Source organism: Eleginops maclovinus, chromosome 20, assembly GCF_036324505.1.
Source record: "Eleginops maclovinus isolate JMC-PN-2008 ecotype Puerto Natales chromosome 20, JC_Emac_rtc_rv5, whole genome shotgun sequence".
In the NCBI taxonomy this organism is placed as follows: Eukaryota; Metazoa; Chordata; class Actinopteri; order Perciformes; family Eleginopidae; genus Eleginops; species Eleginops maclovinus.
The window spans coordinates 18,497,945-18,515,546 of record NC_086368.1 but is presented as its reverse complement, the minus strand read 5'-3'; the positions used below and the strand labels follow the sequence as shown (position 1 = coordinate 18,515,546).

Below are 17,602 nucleotides of genomic sequence, written 5' to 3'. Positions count from 1 at the left end.
AAACTGATTCTGCCCGGTTAAATTCATCTGAGCTGGGTTACACCGTCTACTGCTGCCAGCTCCATCCGCATATGAAATGTTATTTTAGAAACAAGGTGTGATTTCATTTCTAACAAACATCTTTTGAGTCTGATTGATTGATTTTTCTTTCTCCCGGTCTTTTTGAAGATATCATTTATAATATTCATAATTAAGGTAGCCTGCTCTCCCTGAAGAGCTGTTGCCTCCTGTGAAGCATGCAGCTAATTTATCTGCCAGCACTGTAGCGTGCACGCAGCATATCCTTTCTGGAAATGAAAGGGAAAGAGGCTGCAGGACTAATTAGCAGAGGCTGGAGAAGGATCCTCTAACAAGTCTACAGCAACCTGAGACTGCTGATCGGGTCAGAGGTCTGGAGCTTGATTGTGGCAGACCCCTCCACTGAATATCCACTAGAGTGATGCCTTAAGTCCGCACTGCAGGTCAGTCACTCTGATAGGAGCTTCATGCCGAACACACCGGCCCAGCTGATGTCCATGTTAATCAAATCTGCATGGCAAGTCATTATCTTGAAAATACGTCTGGCCGATGTTGTCCCATTTCATCTTTTTGTTTTGGTGCGTTTTCTCTCTTTCTATGGCAATTATTTAACCACTGTCACCTTCTCTGTCAGCCTCCCGCAGCCATGAGACTCGACACGACTCTGCTGCTGCCCGCCATTTAAATGCTGCTTATTGATAAAGATGTCACCCCGGCAGAGGATATGTAGGGAAGAGGGGGGGTTTTGTCCTCTAGTCAGTGAAGCAGCCTGGCTGTCTCTTATCCCAGAGAGATATTTGATCATACTGCTGCTGCGTCCTCAGCGGGGTCAGCAGTCTGTGAGAGGGGGACTGTGACACAGCTGTGGCAGCCGAGTGGAACCAGTGATGGATGACATGCCAGATTGGGCCGCGCTGCTTTCCCAGGCGCCTGCGTTGACAGGCCCGGCTCGCGCATCTCACATTCAGCATCAGTAGGGCTAATCGTGGGTCATGCCGGCCACAGATGTGACACACAAATATCGCTCCTGTAATTGCTCATTTGTCAATGTCACATTCTCGAAGAGCAGATTTTTGCAGCCACTTTATTGAATAAAACTGGCATTAATGGACAAACTCAAAAAAGAAAGTGATGAAATGAAATCGCAATGCAGGGCATTTTACACACGGCCCTCACAGGATAAAGCTGTGTATAATATCTTTAATCAATATTTGTATAAAAAATAAAGAACATGGCTAATTTTAAAAATCTAATATTATCATCTGACTCTTTCAGCTTATTGTTGCGGTTCTTGAAATGTACTGTTAGCAACATTTTAGTCGGCTTTCATCAAAAAACCTCTAGGAACCGAAGCACTAAGCTCTAGCTGGTAACAGCATGGAGTCCCTAAAGAGCCAAACCATTTCTTCAGGACTTGGTGGAAACCAAAACAGAGCTAAAAGGAGATTACATTCATTGGGTCAACTCAACACCGACTCCTATTAACAACGCAATGTCACTTCGCATCTGCTGGATGTGTAAAAGGGAAACTTTACAAACGGGTTTGAAAAATCAACTTTCCAAAATACAGCCCCGCACAAAATGAAGAGACCACTTCATCATTATCATTTGCTCTTGTTTTATTATTTATAGACATGTCTTTGAGTTAAATGTTATTCTTTTTTTTAATGTATTCTATAAACTACTGACAACATTTCTCTGTGTTCAACAGACACTGGAATGGCTGCCACACATGTAGAGATTGAGATTTAAAACAAATTTGGAATGGTCTATTCATTTTAATTTAATAAAATTAAACATTAAGTAGCTGAATTAATAAGTTGAATTATTAAAAGTATTAATTAGTTAAACAGCTTAAACAATAAGTTGAATTCATTACAGTAATTAAGCTGTATATCGGTGTGTTATTTAAATCGTATTTATACTGCCTCTAAATGGCCTAAAACCTGTCTTTAAAGGGGTTTTTGGTGGACAGTTTTTTTGAAAAATGCACTGGATCCGCATCACTAAGGAAAATATAAAGATGTAGAGTAAATCCCATTTATTATTATTTTTCTTTTCTTCTGGTATTCAATATTGAAAGCTAAATTCTGTTGAACCACACATGGGTTGGCTCCCTTCTGTGTGTGTGTTCACAGTGATTATAATCCGAGCCCTGGCTGTAAGCCCTTCAGCCTGTGCTCCTCCAGCCGCAGGGCCACAGCCTCTCCCCACCAGTTAATTGCATCTGAATTAGTCCATTAATGTGGCCGTGTAGGGGGATGAGGGGGTGCACCGAGGTGTCTGGCCTCTTTTGACCACTGCGATGTATTATTAATGGGTCAGCAAGTCTGGCAGCTCTGCATTAACTTGGCTAATGGACTGTAGGGTGGCTGTGTGATTTTCCTTTCAGAAGAAAATCAAATGTGATTCATATTACAAAAAAAGATTCTCTTTCCCTTTTCTGGATCTGTAACCGAGAGCAGAGCAGTGATTTCAAATGTTGCTTCTTGCCCTTGCGGTACACAGTCACCCCCCCGAGTCTGTGGAGATGTACAGTGATGTACTGATGAAAAGTTCAGATTAATACGGGTGACGATGATTACTCATTCCTCTGCTTTTGTAGAGTGATTTCTAGAGAGTTCCCTCGTCACAGAGTCAATGGGATTTCTATTGTAGGATTTTGGAAAATAGCTTGAAATAAGGTCTGTGGTTGACTCGAATTGAAGACGGATCACGTTTTGTTCTACGACATTAAATACACAGGCAGTGACCCTATGGAGAAATCATTTTTTTTGTCGAGGGAGCCCATGCGCAGCTTACTCCCGGGTCGGACTACAAAAATACGTGATCCCCGCAACACTCTATTGAGCAACAGAATAAGAAATAGGTCCTTTCTCCAGCTGATCTTTACTTTTGCTACTGACAGCTCACCCTTTGAAGGATACACACCTTCGCTTTTTTAAAATAGATAACACCAGGCGAAAGGGGAGGGGTGGTCATGTTGAATATCTCCCTCCTATGATATTTAAATGTCATACTTGATTTTGACGCTGTTTTTTGTTTTTTAACCTATTATCAAAGTAATGGAATTCTTTTTATTGCTCTGAGGGAAGAGAGGTGTGTAGTTAGGGTCGCCATTTGTTTCTCGACAGTCAGCAGTCCCAGAAATATGACAATGCAAATATAGAAGGTGAGGGAATGCATGGGACTGTTTTATTTATGCGTGGTCGTATGCTAATGTGCATATTGAGCAGCAGCATAATCTCTATAATGTTTGAGTAGACGTGCAGGGAAAATAAAAGGTCAAAACGTCTCAGTCCCCCCCCCCCCACTAGATATAATGCGTTTTCAGTAGGACTTTTTCTGTTTTGCATTTTGTCCCCCAAAAATCCCATTTTACAGTCTTAGTACACGGAGGAAACGTATGCTCCCCGCTGCCTGAGCCTAGAAAGAAAAGGATGTACATTGAAGCAGCACACAGGAAGAGTTCTGTGCTGCTGGGTGATTTGTCTAACTCCTAAGTGGACGGTTGGCACTACCCCGTCACCATTAGTAGCTGCAGTCACTTCCTCATTGTTAGTGGGCACTGTAGTCAGCAGGCTGCCGGAGCCATTGTCAGAGGATAGCATCAGAGGCTCTTCTTCTGGCTGATAATTAAGTGGCGTACTGACAAACGGCTTTCATCAGATCCCTCATGTGGAACTGAGAGCATGCGAAGGCTTTCAGGGAGGATAAACCGTAGGACGTCACTTTGCCTCCAATCTTTCATGGCCTTGTACAGCCTCTGCAGTGGAGGAGGAAGGGAGAGAAAAAGCACAGGAGGAGCAGATTCACAGCGCTGTGCGAGCTGCTTTATCTGCTTATACTTTCAGTCTGCACTCAGTTTCCCAGTTTGTCTCAAGTGACCAAGCACACAGCATGTGTCTTTCTTCCCGATTTGAGTACCTGTCAATTACTTGTGTTGCCTCGGGGCTAATATAACTTGTGATGACCTCAGTTCGTGAGAAAGGAAGGCTGAACCGGAGCGTGCTATCACAATTGTAACCCCTAAAAGTGACTTCCACCTCCTTGTTGTTCCCAATCCTCCCCCCTTTAGTTCAGGAAGAGAATCACCGTGCACGCTGTTTGCAGGCTCCTCATTTCAGGTTTTATAAGCTGCTGTACAAACATTTACTGTGTGGGTTTGCCAATCTGTAGCCGCACACTGTTGTCTGTGGTGATATGCATTGCAAACTGCTGTCTGTACGCTTGACCAAAGATGGTTTGTTTGCTAATGTTAGCTCATCAGCAGCTAGGACGGAGGCTGAGAGCTCTTTAGAGGACCATTCAGAGGGTAGGCCATGTGGATACTTAGCAGGACGGACTGGAAATCACTACTAAGCATTTATTAATAAATATAAGTCTGAGTTTGAATGTATTTAACCATTATATTATTGAATAAATTTAATGTGTGTGTGTGTGTGTGTGTGTGTGTGTGTGTGTGTGTGTGTGTGTGTGTTGACTGCTTTACTTTACCTTATCTATAACTCAATCTACATATGCTCCGCCTGCCATCATTTCTTCTCAATTTTTTCTTTTTGCTTCGCCAATAACAACCCTGTCGAAGGTCAAAGATTTTCTAAAATAATCCCCTTAATGGCATAATGCTGCTCTTCTGAACCGTGCTACAGTTTAGAAAGTGTAGCGGCATTGGAGGTTGAACAAAACGGCTTCACCGTTTGGCTCACAGCAAGGGAGAGAGAGGCCCAGGAATCGGCAGAAGAGAAAGAGAGACAAAGACAGACGGCCTCTGAAGGACTGAGATCAGACGGGCTTCATACAAGTGGCGCAGGGCTCTGCTGTTTTTTGACCCGCCATCCAGAGTAGCGTTCCCCACATAGCTTTTCAAATCAGCAGTGACTCCCAATTTACAAGGGCGCACTTAGAAAATAAAGCTGAAGTCGTTTTTTTTCCTTGAATTTCTGCAGGTCCGTTCCCAGGTTGGCTTTACAACAACAAAAGTAGGACGGGGGGAGGGGAATGTGGGTGCATGGACCCGCGTGAGATTGAGTTCAGAACATTTATATTGAAGCTTTTGGTCTCTAACCCCACGCTGCAGTTGAAAAGGGAACATCCTTGGTGCAGCATTCATAAACCTCTTTTATACCACCAGAGAACTATGGGGGTTTTGTTTTGGCTCTGTCTATTGTCTGGATGCTATAGGATGCAGTATCCCTGGTTTGTCCTCGGCCAAATTACTTGGCAGATAAAGTTGGATTGCTTTTTCTTTCAGAATAGGCGGGTGAGACTTTATGTTTGCAGATTCCTCTGGTTGATGTGTAGACAGCTTGTTCTGACTAATAGTCTGTATTTATACCAGATAGTGAAGCGCAGCCACAGCCTTCCTCCAGCTTTCTTACAGTCCTACGGATTGAATGTATGGAGCTGACCTCTGGAAACACGGCACCTGTGGAGGCTGATGGAACAGATGCCATCTCACTTTGAGGCCACATTTGAAAGCTTATTATTGTTTCTTTTGGTCTTTGTTCCTTATTATTTCTCTCCATAATTAAAGCTTTTAAAAACCCTTAATAGTAAAGCATCTCGCTGAACTAAATGTTCTGAATCTTTCTTCTTCACTGTTCTCCCTTCTCGTGATAACACTTTATTTTGGAGTCCACACAACATGTAATCGCTTATCAAGCTAATTTCTTTCTTGCATGTATTGCCCTCATTATACGAGCCTGCCGGTGAAAAATGGGTTTAATTTAGCCAAATGCTCACTGTTAAGCAGAGGAAGAAAAATGCAATTTCCCCGTAGTGTCATCTCCTTCTGCACAAGTGGCTGTTGAGTTTTAATTACTGCAATACCTCACTGTGCTCCAGCAGAGGACCCGAGTCTACGTACTCATAGTTAGTGAGCATCACAATTCGTCTTTATTGCATATTTTCTGTTGTTTCTGCTTTACAGACGTGGACATATAGCTCTCCTAGCATTGAATGACCTGTGAAACGTATTTGACAGATTTCACCTTGGCATGTATTTTTTCTGCAGCAGGGCGAGCAGACTGTGTATGTTTTATTAAAACTACATACAAGTCAGTAGAGATCAGAGAGTACGCGGTTTAAAACCTTGCATGCCAACATATTACTACGAGATGTCAAGGGAGGCAGATCAAATGCCTTTGAAGATGGTTGGAGAAGATCAAGTTAAAAATCGTTATAGTTGTTTTGTATTTGAGTGTGGGCTTTGGGTCTCTCAGTAGCTCGATGCGGGTTAGGTTTGAGTCGTGTGTTGCTAGACTTCATAAGTCTGACAGTCTGTGGGGGTGGGTTCACTGTAGTCAATAAGGCTTAAGTTGTATTGACTAATTAAAAATGTCTTTAATAGATGCCTCATGTAATATTTTGAGTCATTACAGACCGGGATAACCCACTTTCTCCTGATTCTTCATGTACATGTACTGGATGCTTGCGGTAGAACACGAGGTAACTGTGGTTACAGATGAAGCATACGGCACCCTGGCACTTCTTTTGTCATCACGCAGCAGGTTTTCATCCAGCCCGTCAGAGGAGCCTCGTTCTAATGGCCTCAGGGTCGCCGCTCTTCTTCCAGCTAACAGGATTAAATCATCCTGTGATTGCACCTGGATGAACCTACCTTTCTCTACCTCTGTGTGTGTGTGTGTGTGTGTGTGTGTGTGTGTGTGTGTGTGTGTGTGTGTGTGTGTGTGTGTGTGTGTGTGTGTGTGTGTGTGTGTGTGTGTGTGTGTGTGTGTGTGTGTGTGTGTGTGTGTGTGTGTGTGTGTGTGTGTGTGTGTGTGTGTGTGTGTGTGTGTGTGTGTGTGTGTGTTGTGTGTGTTGTGTGTGTTGTGTGTGTGTGTGTCCAATAAAACTTTTTTTTTTTTTTTGAAAACCTTGCTGAGCGAACGCTGTGGCATCCCACATGCCTTCCCACACCCACTACAAATAGACAGCGAAGGTGCTACATTCCGTGGCCTCGGTGCAGATCCCCGAGGCTGAGGAGTATGTTCTGTGTTGGTGGGCATGTCACAGGGTCCTTAGAAAATAACAAAGGCCTAAAAATACAGTAATCTACCTGCGTGTGTTACTGTACTCTATTGATTCACTTCCTGTACCTTTTATCGTGGGCTCGCTGGTTACTCTTAGTTCTGCTCCCTGCTCCTCGCTGTCGCAGCTTTCTTCCTTTTTTAGCGGACTCTTGGTTGGACTTGTGGAAAATGTAATGAGTAAATATGTACTATTACTGAGATAATGAGCTATAGATTACATAGTTCATTATGTAAAAAAAAATATATCTTTCTAATCGTACAATTGTTTTCAAAGTAAAACAACAAATAGATGGGAAATAGCGTAATATTTTTGGTGTCTTTTGTAAAGGTGCAACTATTAATTTAAAAAAAGATTATTCTGTCAATATTGTTTTAGGTATTATTTTTTTTAAGAAGCTAAAAATCCTTGAAAAAATATAATTAGTTAACAATTGGGTTGGATTTGAGAATTCTTTTTCTAATATATAATTTGATGAAAAAAATGCCACTTATTGTTACCTCCAAATGAAAATGACCTATTCAAATATTTTGTTTAAGTCATCCAACAGTCTAAAGCCAGAAAGTATTCGGAGTGCTCATACATACAAGGTTAGCAGCCACAACGAACCTGAGAAGCAGAAACCCTTGGAAAATTACAATTGGTTAACAATTGGAATTAGATTTGACGGTACCACTAGGATAAGATTACCCTTATAAAGGATTCATAAAGGGTTTATAATTAGGTTGTAAACACTTTATTAATCATTAAGAACCATTTATAAACCAGTTCTAACGTAGTTTTCATACCTCAACACAGGCTCACTATTTGGCAAGATGACTAAGCCTTATATTGGCTACCTAGCTTACTTCATCTTCTTCATCAGCCGACGTCCTTGGTAATCACCTAAGTGAACGACAGATACCCAGGATGCTGGCTGATGAAGAAGACGAAGGAATCTAGGTAGCCAATGTAAGGCTTAGCAGTACAGATAAATGTGGGCTCACTATTTGGCAAGCAACCGGTCACTGTTGCCCTGTTTATCTCTTGTCTTATAAAAGCTTATTAATGATTTATAAAGTGTTCACAACCTAATTAATAAATGAATTACAAATTATTCGTAAACCCTTCGTCTTATTGTAAAGTGGTACCGATTTGACAATTCATTTTCAAATTAAATATAATACGATGAGGAAAGGAATCTCAATGCTCACAACCTTTTCAACTGAAGCCCGTTATTAACTGCTATAGATCCCTGCCCATCTCATCTCTTACACTCCTCGCCATCCGCCTCCTCCGACAGATGTACTGCACTTTGCAAAACTGTCTGAACCGCGTCTTGCAGTCCTTAGTGAGTGATGTGTCATGAGTCTAATGGGATAATATCCGTCCCACCGTGATGTAAGAAAAGCAGATCCCACCGGGCAGGGTCGTGTGGTCATGATCCTGCAGGAAGTGCCTCATCATTCTTGACTGACATCCATCCTTTCATAAAATATTCTTGATAAAATATCGCTGATTCACTACTATCTTGTGTGACTTTTTTCTTCTTGTTTCACACCAACCAAAAGGTCTTTCTTTCCTTTTTCTTCTCTACTGTTTCACTCATTCATTCTTTCACTCACTAAACTCACCCCCTCATCGAGCTGCTTCATCTTTCTGTCTCATCCATCCAGCAGATATTATTTCTGTATGTTTTTAACAGATCCAAATCTCCACCATGGCTCCAGTGTTTTGTCTTTCAATCATTCAGACTTGTTGACGGGTCAACGAGAGGTCCGGTCCTCTAAAGGCATGCAGGAATACTTTCTTGGTTTTCTCTGATTTGTCATTCTCCCCTATTCTGGACGATACAAGATATTAAACGTGGCAACACACCTGTCTCATAGCTTAACATATTGTTCCCACTCTAAAAGCCCTTAAGCAAATGATGGTGGAGTTGTGAATGTGAGAAGACTGTGATTGGGTACACAATGTCCCCTTAACTTACCTTGAGCTTTAAATTGAACATCCTTCTGCTCTTAATTGGAAATATAAATGTAACCCAGAAATATTAAGTATTAAGTATTTGCCTTCATGAGCAGCTCCTGTTTAACCTCTGCTTTCTGACATCTTTCAACACGGCCTATTTTTCCCACAAACTGCAAAGCTAGCGAGCACATTGTCCCAAAAAGCCATTCCAGCAGCGTTCCAGCTCCCCTTCTTCTTGTTCTTGGAGTTTAATGGTAACACTTTAAGAGCCCCTCCAGGTCATCTCAGACTCTCTCTCAGGAATGTTCCAGGTAAACTCCAAACCGCCTTTTGTTGCTTTTTGTTAGTTGTGGGAAATGTAGGTGTGGGCTGTGTGTTGGTCGGTTAAAGCCCCCGCACACTTTTTTTTTTCTTTCCTTTTTTAAAATCTTTGTCCTGAGGCTTGAAAGTTTCAGGAAGTTAGTGTGAATGTGGGAAGGCCAGGAAACTACGGGGGCATTGATTCCCTCACGTCGGCCCACAGTGGGGCTCTTCCTCTCCCTGGGTTGCTGGTGTTCATCCCTATGTCATAACCGGTATGTGTGCATACGTGTGTCTGTCCCAGCTTGCCGAGTTCTGCTCCCCTGGGTGCCTGACGGTGTGCACAGGGTGCCTCCTCCTTCCCAGCTGTGAGGAGCGGGGCTCTGACACGGCCTGTCCCTTCAGCTCACTCTGAGCGTTTGACACGCCGAGCGCAGAGGTCAGCCTGACCTACTTTCCCCTGGCGGTCCTTCTGCTGAGCCGCAGCGCTCCTCAGCAGGGGGGGGAGGGCAGCGAGGGCGGAGCTGCTTACGCCTCCACTGCTGTCCTGGTGTGTTAAATCACCGCCATTTGTTCGGAGACACGTACCGGTGTGTGTGTAGGAGGCATCCCACAGACACACACAGCCTTGTGGTGCAGCTGGATATGAGGCGCTCTGTGGGGGTTGCAGGTAGACGCTGGGCAGCACTTGGGCCGGACCCCTGCAGTGGGCTCTGTCTAACTCACTTTGTGCAACACTGTTCACCCCCCCTGACCTCCTTCACTTACCTCACATCCATTCCTCCCCTTACACCCAATGTGCTGTCTTTAGGAGGATACTTAAAAGATTTAAATCTACAGAGCTGCTGCTCACAGGCTGACATACACTGAAGGAAATCGGTATGTATCCCCAGCCGATTTTGTTAGTATGCCCACTTACAAAAAAATCAACAGTCTATACTTTCAATGGTAGGTTTATTTTAACATTGAGAGACAGAATATATATTTTTTAAATCCAGAAATATACATTAAAAAAAATATATAAATTGATTTGTGTTTAATTGTGGGAAATACGTATTTGATCCCCTGGCAAAACATGCCTTAGTACTTGGTGGAGAAAGCCTTGTTGGACAGCACAGAGGTCAGATGTTTCTTGTAGTTGGTCACCAGGTTTGCATACATCTCAGGAGGGATTTTGGTCCTCTGCAGATTCTCTCAATATCCTTAAGGTTTGGAGGCTGATGCTTGGCAACTCGAAGCCTCAGCTCCCTCCACAGATTTTCTATGGGATGGAGGTCCGGAGACTGGCTAGGCCCCTCCATCACCTTAATAGGCTTCTTCTTTAGCCACTCCTTAGTTGCCTTGGCCGTATGTTTTGTGTCATTGTCGTGCTGGAAGACCTATCCATGTCCCATTTTCAGTGTCCTGGCTGAGGGAAAGAGGTTATCAGCCACTATTCAGTCTCTCACTGTTAGAATAAACCTACCATTAAAAGTATAGACTGTTAATTTCTTCATAAGAGGGCAAACTTACAGAATCGGCAGGGGATCAAATACTTATTTCCTTCACTGTTGTTACATTCTCAACAGTAATTGGCCTTCATTTGTCATCAGCCTATCGTTGTCTTGGTGCTCCTTTCCCTCCCTCTCAGCACTGCCATCTATCAAATGCCCTGATTGTCTCCGTCATCAAGTTGTACTTCTCTTCCTCTGCTGCTGCTATAGTATTTTAAAATTCCCTTTTTGTTCTGGTTCATCTCTTCGCCTACAAATGACCCACAGCCTGTTAGTTTCACACCACAGATGTGTCTGAAGCAGCTGAGAGAGTTTCTCTGACACAATATGCGGCTTCATGGGCGCAGGGCCTGTCAGGAGGAGAGCAGAGTTCATTAAAAAGTAAACTTCTAATGCAGCGGCGGGCCGCGGCTGTTTGGCTGTATCAATGATTTAGTCCCAGCAGAAGGTCCTTAATGGACGGAGCCACCTCTCTGTGCTGCTGTGCGCCTGGCATCAAGTGGCACACACACTCAGGGGCTGTGATGGGAAAATGGTTTTAAGTACCTAAGTGTGTATAAGAATTGTACAGCTTGCATCACCCTCCCTCCTGCTCTCCCCTGTTGTCATGTCTCAGGATGTTAGCGTAGCATAGCTTGCTGAATGGAGAGCCACATATCCGTTAGTCACCATCCACTATGCATGATCACACTCTATGTTCGCTTTGTTTTATTCATCTGAAGTCAAACCCTGACATGGCAAAGGGACAAAGTCAGTGTTGCGGTGCTGTCGCTGCAGCCTGAGAGGCAGAGCAGCTGAGTAAGGGGGGGGGGGCAGGATCTCTGGGAGGGCTTGGCATTAAGTAGTAAATCAATCATCACAATATTTGGGACAAAAAACCTCTTGATATTGTGAAGATATTTGTGCTTTCAGAAAACATCACAAGACTTATTGACATTGAAAGTTCTCCATCTCTATTAAGATAGAAGGAATGTGTGAAAATGTTTGGATTTATTTTTAACTTTTATTTGACACCTCATGAACTTTTGTGTGGTGTGCTGCCTGCGTCTTTATTATCTGGTGAGGATCTGTGTCTCTTATTGCTCGCTGTATTGTATGTTGTGCGGTTGTCTTGGTCTGTATTGTTCAAATATCCTCACTTCAGCTGTTTAGGTGAGACCAAATCTTTTGAGTATTCAGCCCTGCAGTTTAAAAGGCGGCTGATAACAATCAGTATTTTTCTTTGTTTAGCAGAGATGTCTAGTGGAGAGTGGAACTATGATTCATGTGTTAAAAGCAGTTTCATTCTACCTCTACCTCCTCCATAAAACGTGTAACTTTTAATCATTATTTCCAACTAATACATTCTTCCTCGATGAGTGCAATGTTATTTTAAGTGCACCCTTTTTCAAACGCACAACTTAAATCCTGTCCGGTGCTACAGGACAAGTGCTCGGGACGATAAAGTGAGAATGTTCCTGACAGGCGTAATCTCCCGCGGCGCGCTGCACGTGTGAGCGCTGTCCAGAGCTCTTATGAGAGAACAGATTCAGTAAGTGCTAGCATTTTGCTTCTTTTTTTTGTGAATGGGTGTGCCAGACTGAAAGTTTTAAAGGAGCATTCCTCCTCACTGCCCTGCAGGCTCGCACCCAGTGAGAGCGCCGGCAGATAGCCAATGTCCCGATTACATGTTGGGTATCCATTGTGACGTGATTTCATCGTGAGGAAGCTGCCGTCTTTCAAGCCCACAGGGAGGATGATTTGATACACAAAAGATGGATTCTGTATCGAGATCCTTTTGGCACAACAACAAAATTGTTTTGTCTATGGCTCCGGTTTCCCCCGCTACCTTTTCTGTTGGAAAAAAAAAGAGTTATTGTGGATTGCATTGGCATTTTAGAGTGATTTAAGCAGAAAGACTGACAGCATTACACCGAGGCTGTCATTATCCTGCCTCCTGCGGTATAATTGCCTCTACTGTTGAATAAGCAGCTCCCATCTTTTGCACTTGGGGGTCTCTACCCTCCCTCTCTCTGTGTGTCTTTCTGTCTCCCTGTCTCTCTCTCTGCCTCTCTCTACTTATCTTTTGCATCAGAGGATCCTACAGCTTTTTAGCACGGCCATCTGTCAATACCCCTCCATAAAGTGGAGTAGACGAGCGTGTGCATCCATTGGTTCTCGTAAGCCCGCGGCTGGCCTGCCTCCAGCTGCTTCTGAGAGCCTCACTGTAGCTGGTTAACCCGGGGCACGGAGCGCCGCTCTCCAGCCCTTGTGGCTACTTCAGCCCTCCCCCCGCCCCCACAATCAGGCAGCTGGATGAACCTCCCTCTTCACCGGCGTGGAGTAGCTTGTAACACTGTAATGAGTTAACTTTCAGAATGATCTACATAATTTATTTCCTACCCCCCCACAGGAGCTCGCTGAAGCATTAATTAATATCAGGCCCCGGCATCAGCAACCGTCCCAGTGTGGGATTCCTTCTGGCACCTATTTTTGGCACCCGAGGAATTCGATATGTTGTGCAACCAGTCTGCAGTTTGTTGGACATTGATGAAAGATACTGCTTCCTGTTGGCTCCACACACACACACACACACACACACACACACACACACACACACACACACACACACACACACACACACACACACACACACACACACACACACACACACACACATTGGGCTCCTGTATGTGTGTGTGTGGAGTGAAATGTGGATGCAGCGGCAGGCCAGATCTCACAGCTCTGCAACGAGCTGACCCCTATGACAGGCGCTGTGACTAAACCCAAAAGAACCATGCCAACGGGTCGTGTGCCCTTGTTACTGCCGGCCGTGATGTTCTCACGTCCTGCAGACTTGTTTGGGTTATCTTGTCTCTGATATGTGTACACTGACCCCCCCCCTCCCCCTCACCTTTGTCTCTCTCTGTCTGTTTCTCCACAGAACTCAATACGGCACAATCTGTCATTGAACAAGTGTTTTCTCAAAGTGCCTCGCTCCAAAGATGACCCAGGAAAGGTAAGACATGAACCTTTAAGAACGCATGCAGTTCATAAAATAATATATATAAATAGGATAATATTTTTAGTTTAATTTCTCAGCTGCCAGAAATCCCTGTTCCAACATTTCTTTGGTGTGTATCGGGCTATCTCTGGCAGACAAATGTTACCTTTGAATGGCTGCCAGGACTCTGACAGTCTGGAAATGCATGGCATGCTCGTAATCTATCATGAACCTCCCACCCCCACAGAACCGCATTTCAAATGCAAGGAGACTAGTTTGTTGGACAGGCGAGGACAGCAGATGTGGGTGATGGAGAAGGGAAAAATAGATGGGGCCTTAACAGGGTGGAAGTCAGGTCACTTCCAGAATCTCAAGGTGAACCTAGAAGGAAATCGGCCCTCACTATCTCTCTCCTCGGCTCCCATTGCTTTTTCTCTGTTAAACAAAGTAAAGTCCAACATGTTAATCTGGCATTTGAGTCTCAGTAGGAGCCCCTACAGTTGCTTTTTCAGCCTGATTTAGCCAACAATCTGTAGCGACATCCTCCTGATAGGTAGCGCCCCCCCGCTCTGCTGAGGCCTTTATGAAGGAGCCTGTGTTGAGTCTGACGGCATGCATAGGTCTAACCATATGTACCCTAACCCAGATACTATCCCGGTGCTGTCAGAGCATACGCTGCATATGCTTAGGGAACTGCACAAATAATTATACACACACACACACACACACACACACACACACACACACACACACACACACACACACACACACACACACACACACACACACACACACACACACACACACACACACACACACACACACACACACACACACACACACATATGCATGAAGAGCTAGCTGAGCAGAGGATGGGGACTGAATGCTAATTTCATGTTTTGCTGTAATCCTCTGATATTGACACTCCTGGGAGCTGCTCCACTAAATACAAAATAATCTATTGCTGTATGGATCCCATTCCAAATGCATGGCCAACATGCTCGCATCCTTAATGTTTAATTTGGAATTTTCCTCACTCCCTTCCCCCCCCGAAGACAACTTCAAAGAGGCGCTAGCCGCTCTTGATATGTTGCATCAATATTGTAATGTGGCAGGAATATGAGAGCTGCTGGTTGGATGAGATAGGAGAGTCCTGCCATTCTGTCTGCCCCTCACTCTCACTCTGAGATGGTGTAGGAGATGACAGTTGGTATTGTACATTGACCCCCCCCCCAACTACCTCGGAGGCTGTGAAGGCTACCGTTGATAATCTTTTTTTTAATTGTCTCAGTCTGGATGTTCCAGGACCAGTGTACTTGTTGTGTTTGTCCTTCCTTTATTTACACACAAAAGGGGAACTGTGTGACAACACTTATGTTGATGTATGAAAATGAGCTTTGTCATTTACAGGAAGAGAATAGGTAGGCTGTTATCAGTGTTTTTAACGTTCTCTCCAGCAGCCTTTGTTTTTATGGCTGCAGAGTGTGGCTATGCCCCAGACTCACTTGGCAATGCTTCAGTATTTTTGCAGTATATATTTGTGAATAATTTAATGACTCTTTATATGTTTTTTCTTTTTTTTCTTCCTGCCAACTCTCTTGGGGTGGGTGTAGAGAAATGCAGAAACTCCCCTCCCATGAGAGTTAACTTAATGTTTTCTTCCCCCCCTAATTAAAAGCAACGCCACCAAGCCTGGCTTTGTTTCTCTGACTCCTAATTTTAAAACATCTGCATCAGCACCCCTGCATTTAACCCCTTCATCTTAACATAGAGATGGAGCACATGATATGCCTTTTACTAACCTTACCACACGTGTGTTGGTGAAGCTTCATGTTAGAACCCGGGCTTGGTAATGAGGGTTTCTGCTTCAGCCTACATCAGTATGAGAGGCTCTTCATCTCTTCTTGATTGTGCTGTGAATTATTCTTCCCCTCTGAGGAAAATGTTAATTGACCTCAAAGCCTCACACATAATACAACTTCTAATGTTAACCCCCCTGACAAATGTAGGCCAACCCTGGCTTTTTCTTTTTTTAAATTGCTACCAGTTGTGTACACGAGCGGTAAAAATAACATATTTCCTGGCTTTAACAAGAGCAGGCCGTTATGCAGCAGTTATTGTATAGACACTTGAGATACAGCTGCATCTACGGCCCCTCCTGTTGCTCGGACAATTTATTGTGGAAATAACAATTATTCTCTCTGCTAAAGAAGTCATTTTAAAGGTCCTGAACTTTCTCTGGACAATTGAGATTTTTATCGAGGGTCATATGAAATATTAAAAAATAAATTCACAACTTGCAGGGCCTCAGGGTTCAAATCTATACTGTGAGTGTTGTTCTTGTTGGCTTCCAGGATGAAAACCATTGAAAAATAAATTAAATGGAGCCGAATGCAAAGATAAATAATGCAGCCTGGCTGTGGAATTGCTAGCCGCAGCCCCAGAGCCAGCCCAAGTGTTCTCCCCGTGATTAGCCTTGCTCAGACCTGAGAAGAAGAAAGCAACACAGCATTGCGAGCGCTGCCTCCATTCCTGAGCTGAGACTGTGGAGCCTTCATCCTTGGCAACAGCACTCTGCCTCAGTACCTGAGGCTGAGGAAGTACAGCTTCAGAAAAGGCTTAGCATTTCACCACCACCAGCTGCCCTCACCAGCCTCTCATTGAGAAGCAGCCGCAGAGGAGGAAAAGCCAAGCCTCTCTCACTAACAAAGCCCACCCACACGCTGCACAAACTCTCAGCTAAAATATATATAATAACGCTCCAATAACAGCTTGGGCTGATGGGATGGATTTTAGCAGGGCAGATTAGACCCCTTATTTCTAAATAATGTTGAACCAAACATCTGACGCTCGTGCCATAGAGTAAAGGGATGTGGTGTGGAACAGCAATATGTTCTGTGCTATCAGCTCACAGGTCTTTCTCTTCTGTCTGCAGGGCTCTTACTGGGCCATCGACACCAACCCAAAGGAGGACGCCTTGCCCACACGGCCAAAGAAGAGGCCGCGGTCTGGAGAGCGGGTGAGTCTGGGGAAGGAAACTGCATATTCCTCTAAACATGCTAAAGCTTCTGTCACCATCTCAGTATTTATCTGTGCCTCTGTGTCTCTTCTTCTGCCTGTTTTCCTTCCTTTTGCCCTCCTTTTTCTCCCACTCTTCCTCAGACACACACACACACACACACACACACACACACACACACACACACACACACACACACACACACACACACACACACACACACACACACACACACTCAGTAGGAGTTCATATCCAGACTTTATGTAACTGCCTCTCCATGCTGCTTCGCTAGCCTGTCATGAAGTGGGGTCCTTATTAATAAACTATGCCCGAGGCAGCCATTACATACATTATATTCTGCGCTCACTTTTTTTAACAAACATCAATTAATGCAGAGCTGTGCGCGCCGGCTATTCTGAGCGGGAGCTTTTGTCTTTAATTATGGATGAGTCTCGCCCAGCATTGCATACAGCTGTACAGGTTTTAGTGTGCCGCTCGGATTGACCTGGCCCCGGGGCATCCCAACACGAGCAGCTCTTGTCTCCTCCTTCCCCACAATGTGGCTGACCGGAGGCTACGAGGGAGGGAGGATCCTGTTAGGCTGGCCGAGGCAGACTCATGCATGCACACGCCTAACACACGCCATTGTCTCTACAAGACACGCAAAAGCATGTAGATGACATGAAACTCAGCATACTGATCATGTGTTGACCCTACAGCAGCTAAATACTATTACATTCATTCAACAACCTGAGCCTCTTTTGTGAGATTGAATAGACCAAAAAGGTAGAGGAAGAATAAAGATTG

The 17,602-nt window shown here is 44.2% G+C and overlaps 1 protein-coding gene across 1 annotated transcript in view; it reads left to right on the top strand.

Annotated features, from left to right (window-relative positions):
• The window catches only part of foxj3 (forkhead box J3), a 70,319-nt gene that overhangs the window by 35,235 nt on the left and 17,482 nt on the right, over nucleotides 1-17,602 (top strand). Inside the window, exons 3-4 of the mRNA XM_063911359.1 lie at nucleotides 13,717-13,791; nucleotides 16,712-16,795. Coding sequence (XP_063767429.1) covers nucleotides 13,717-13,791; nucleotides 16,712-16,795 — 159 coding nt within the window. The remainder of the gene's footprint in view (nucleotides 1-13,716; nucleotides 13,792-16,711; nucleotides 16,796-17,602) is intronic.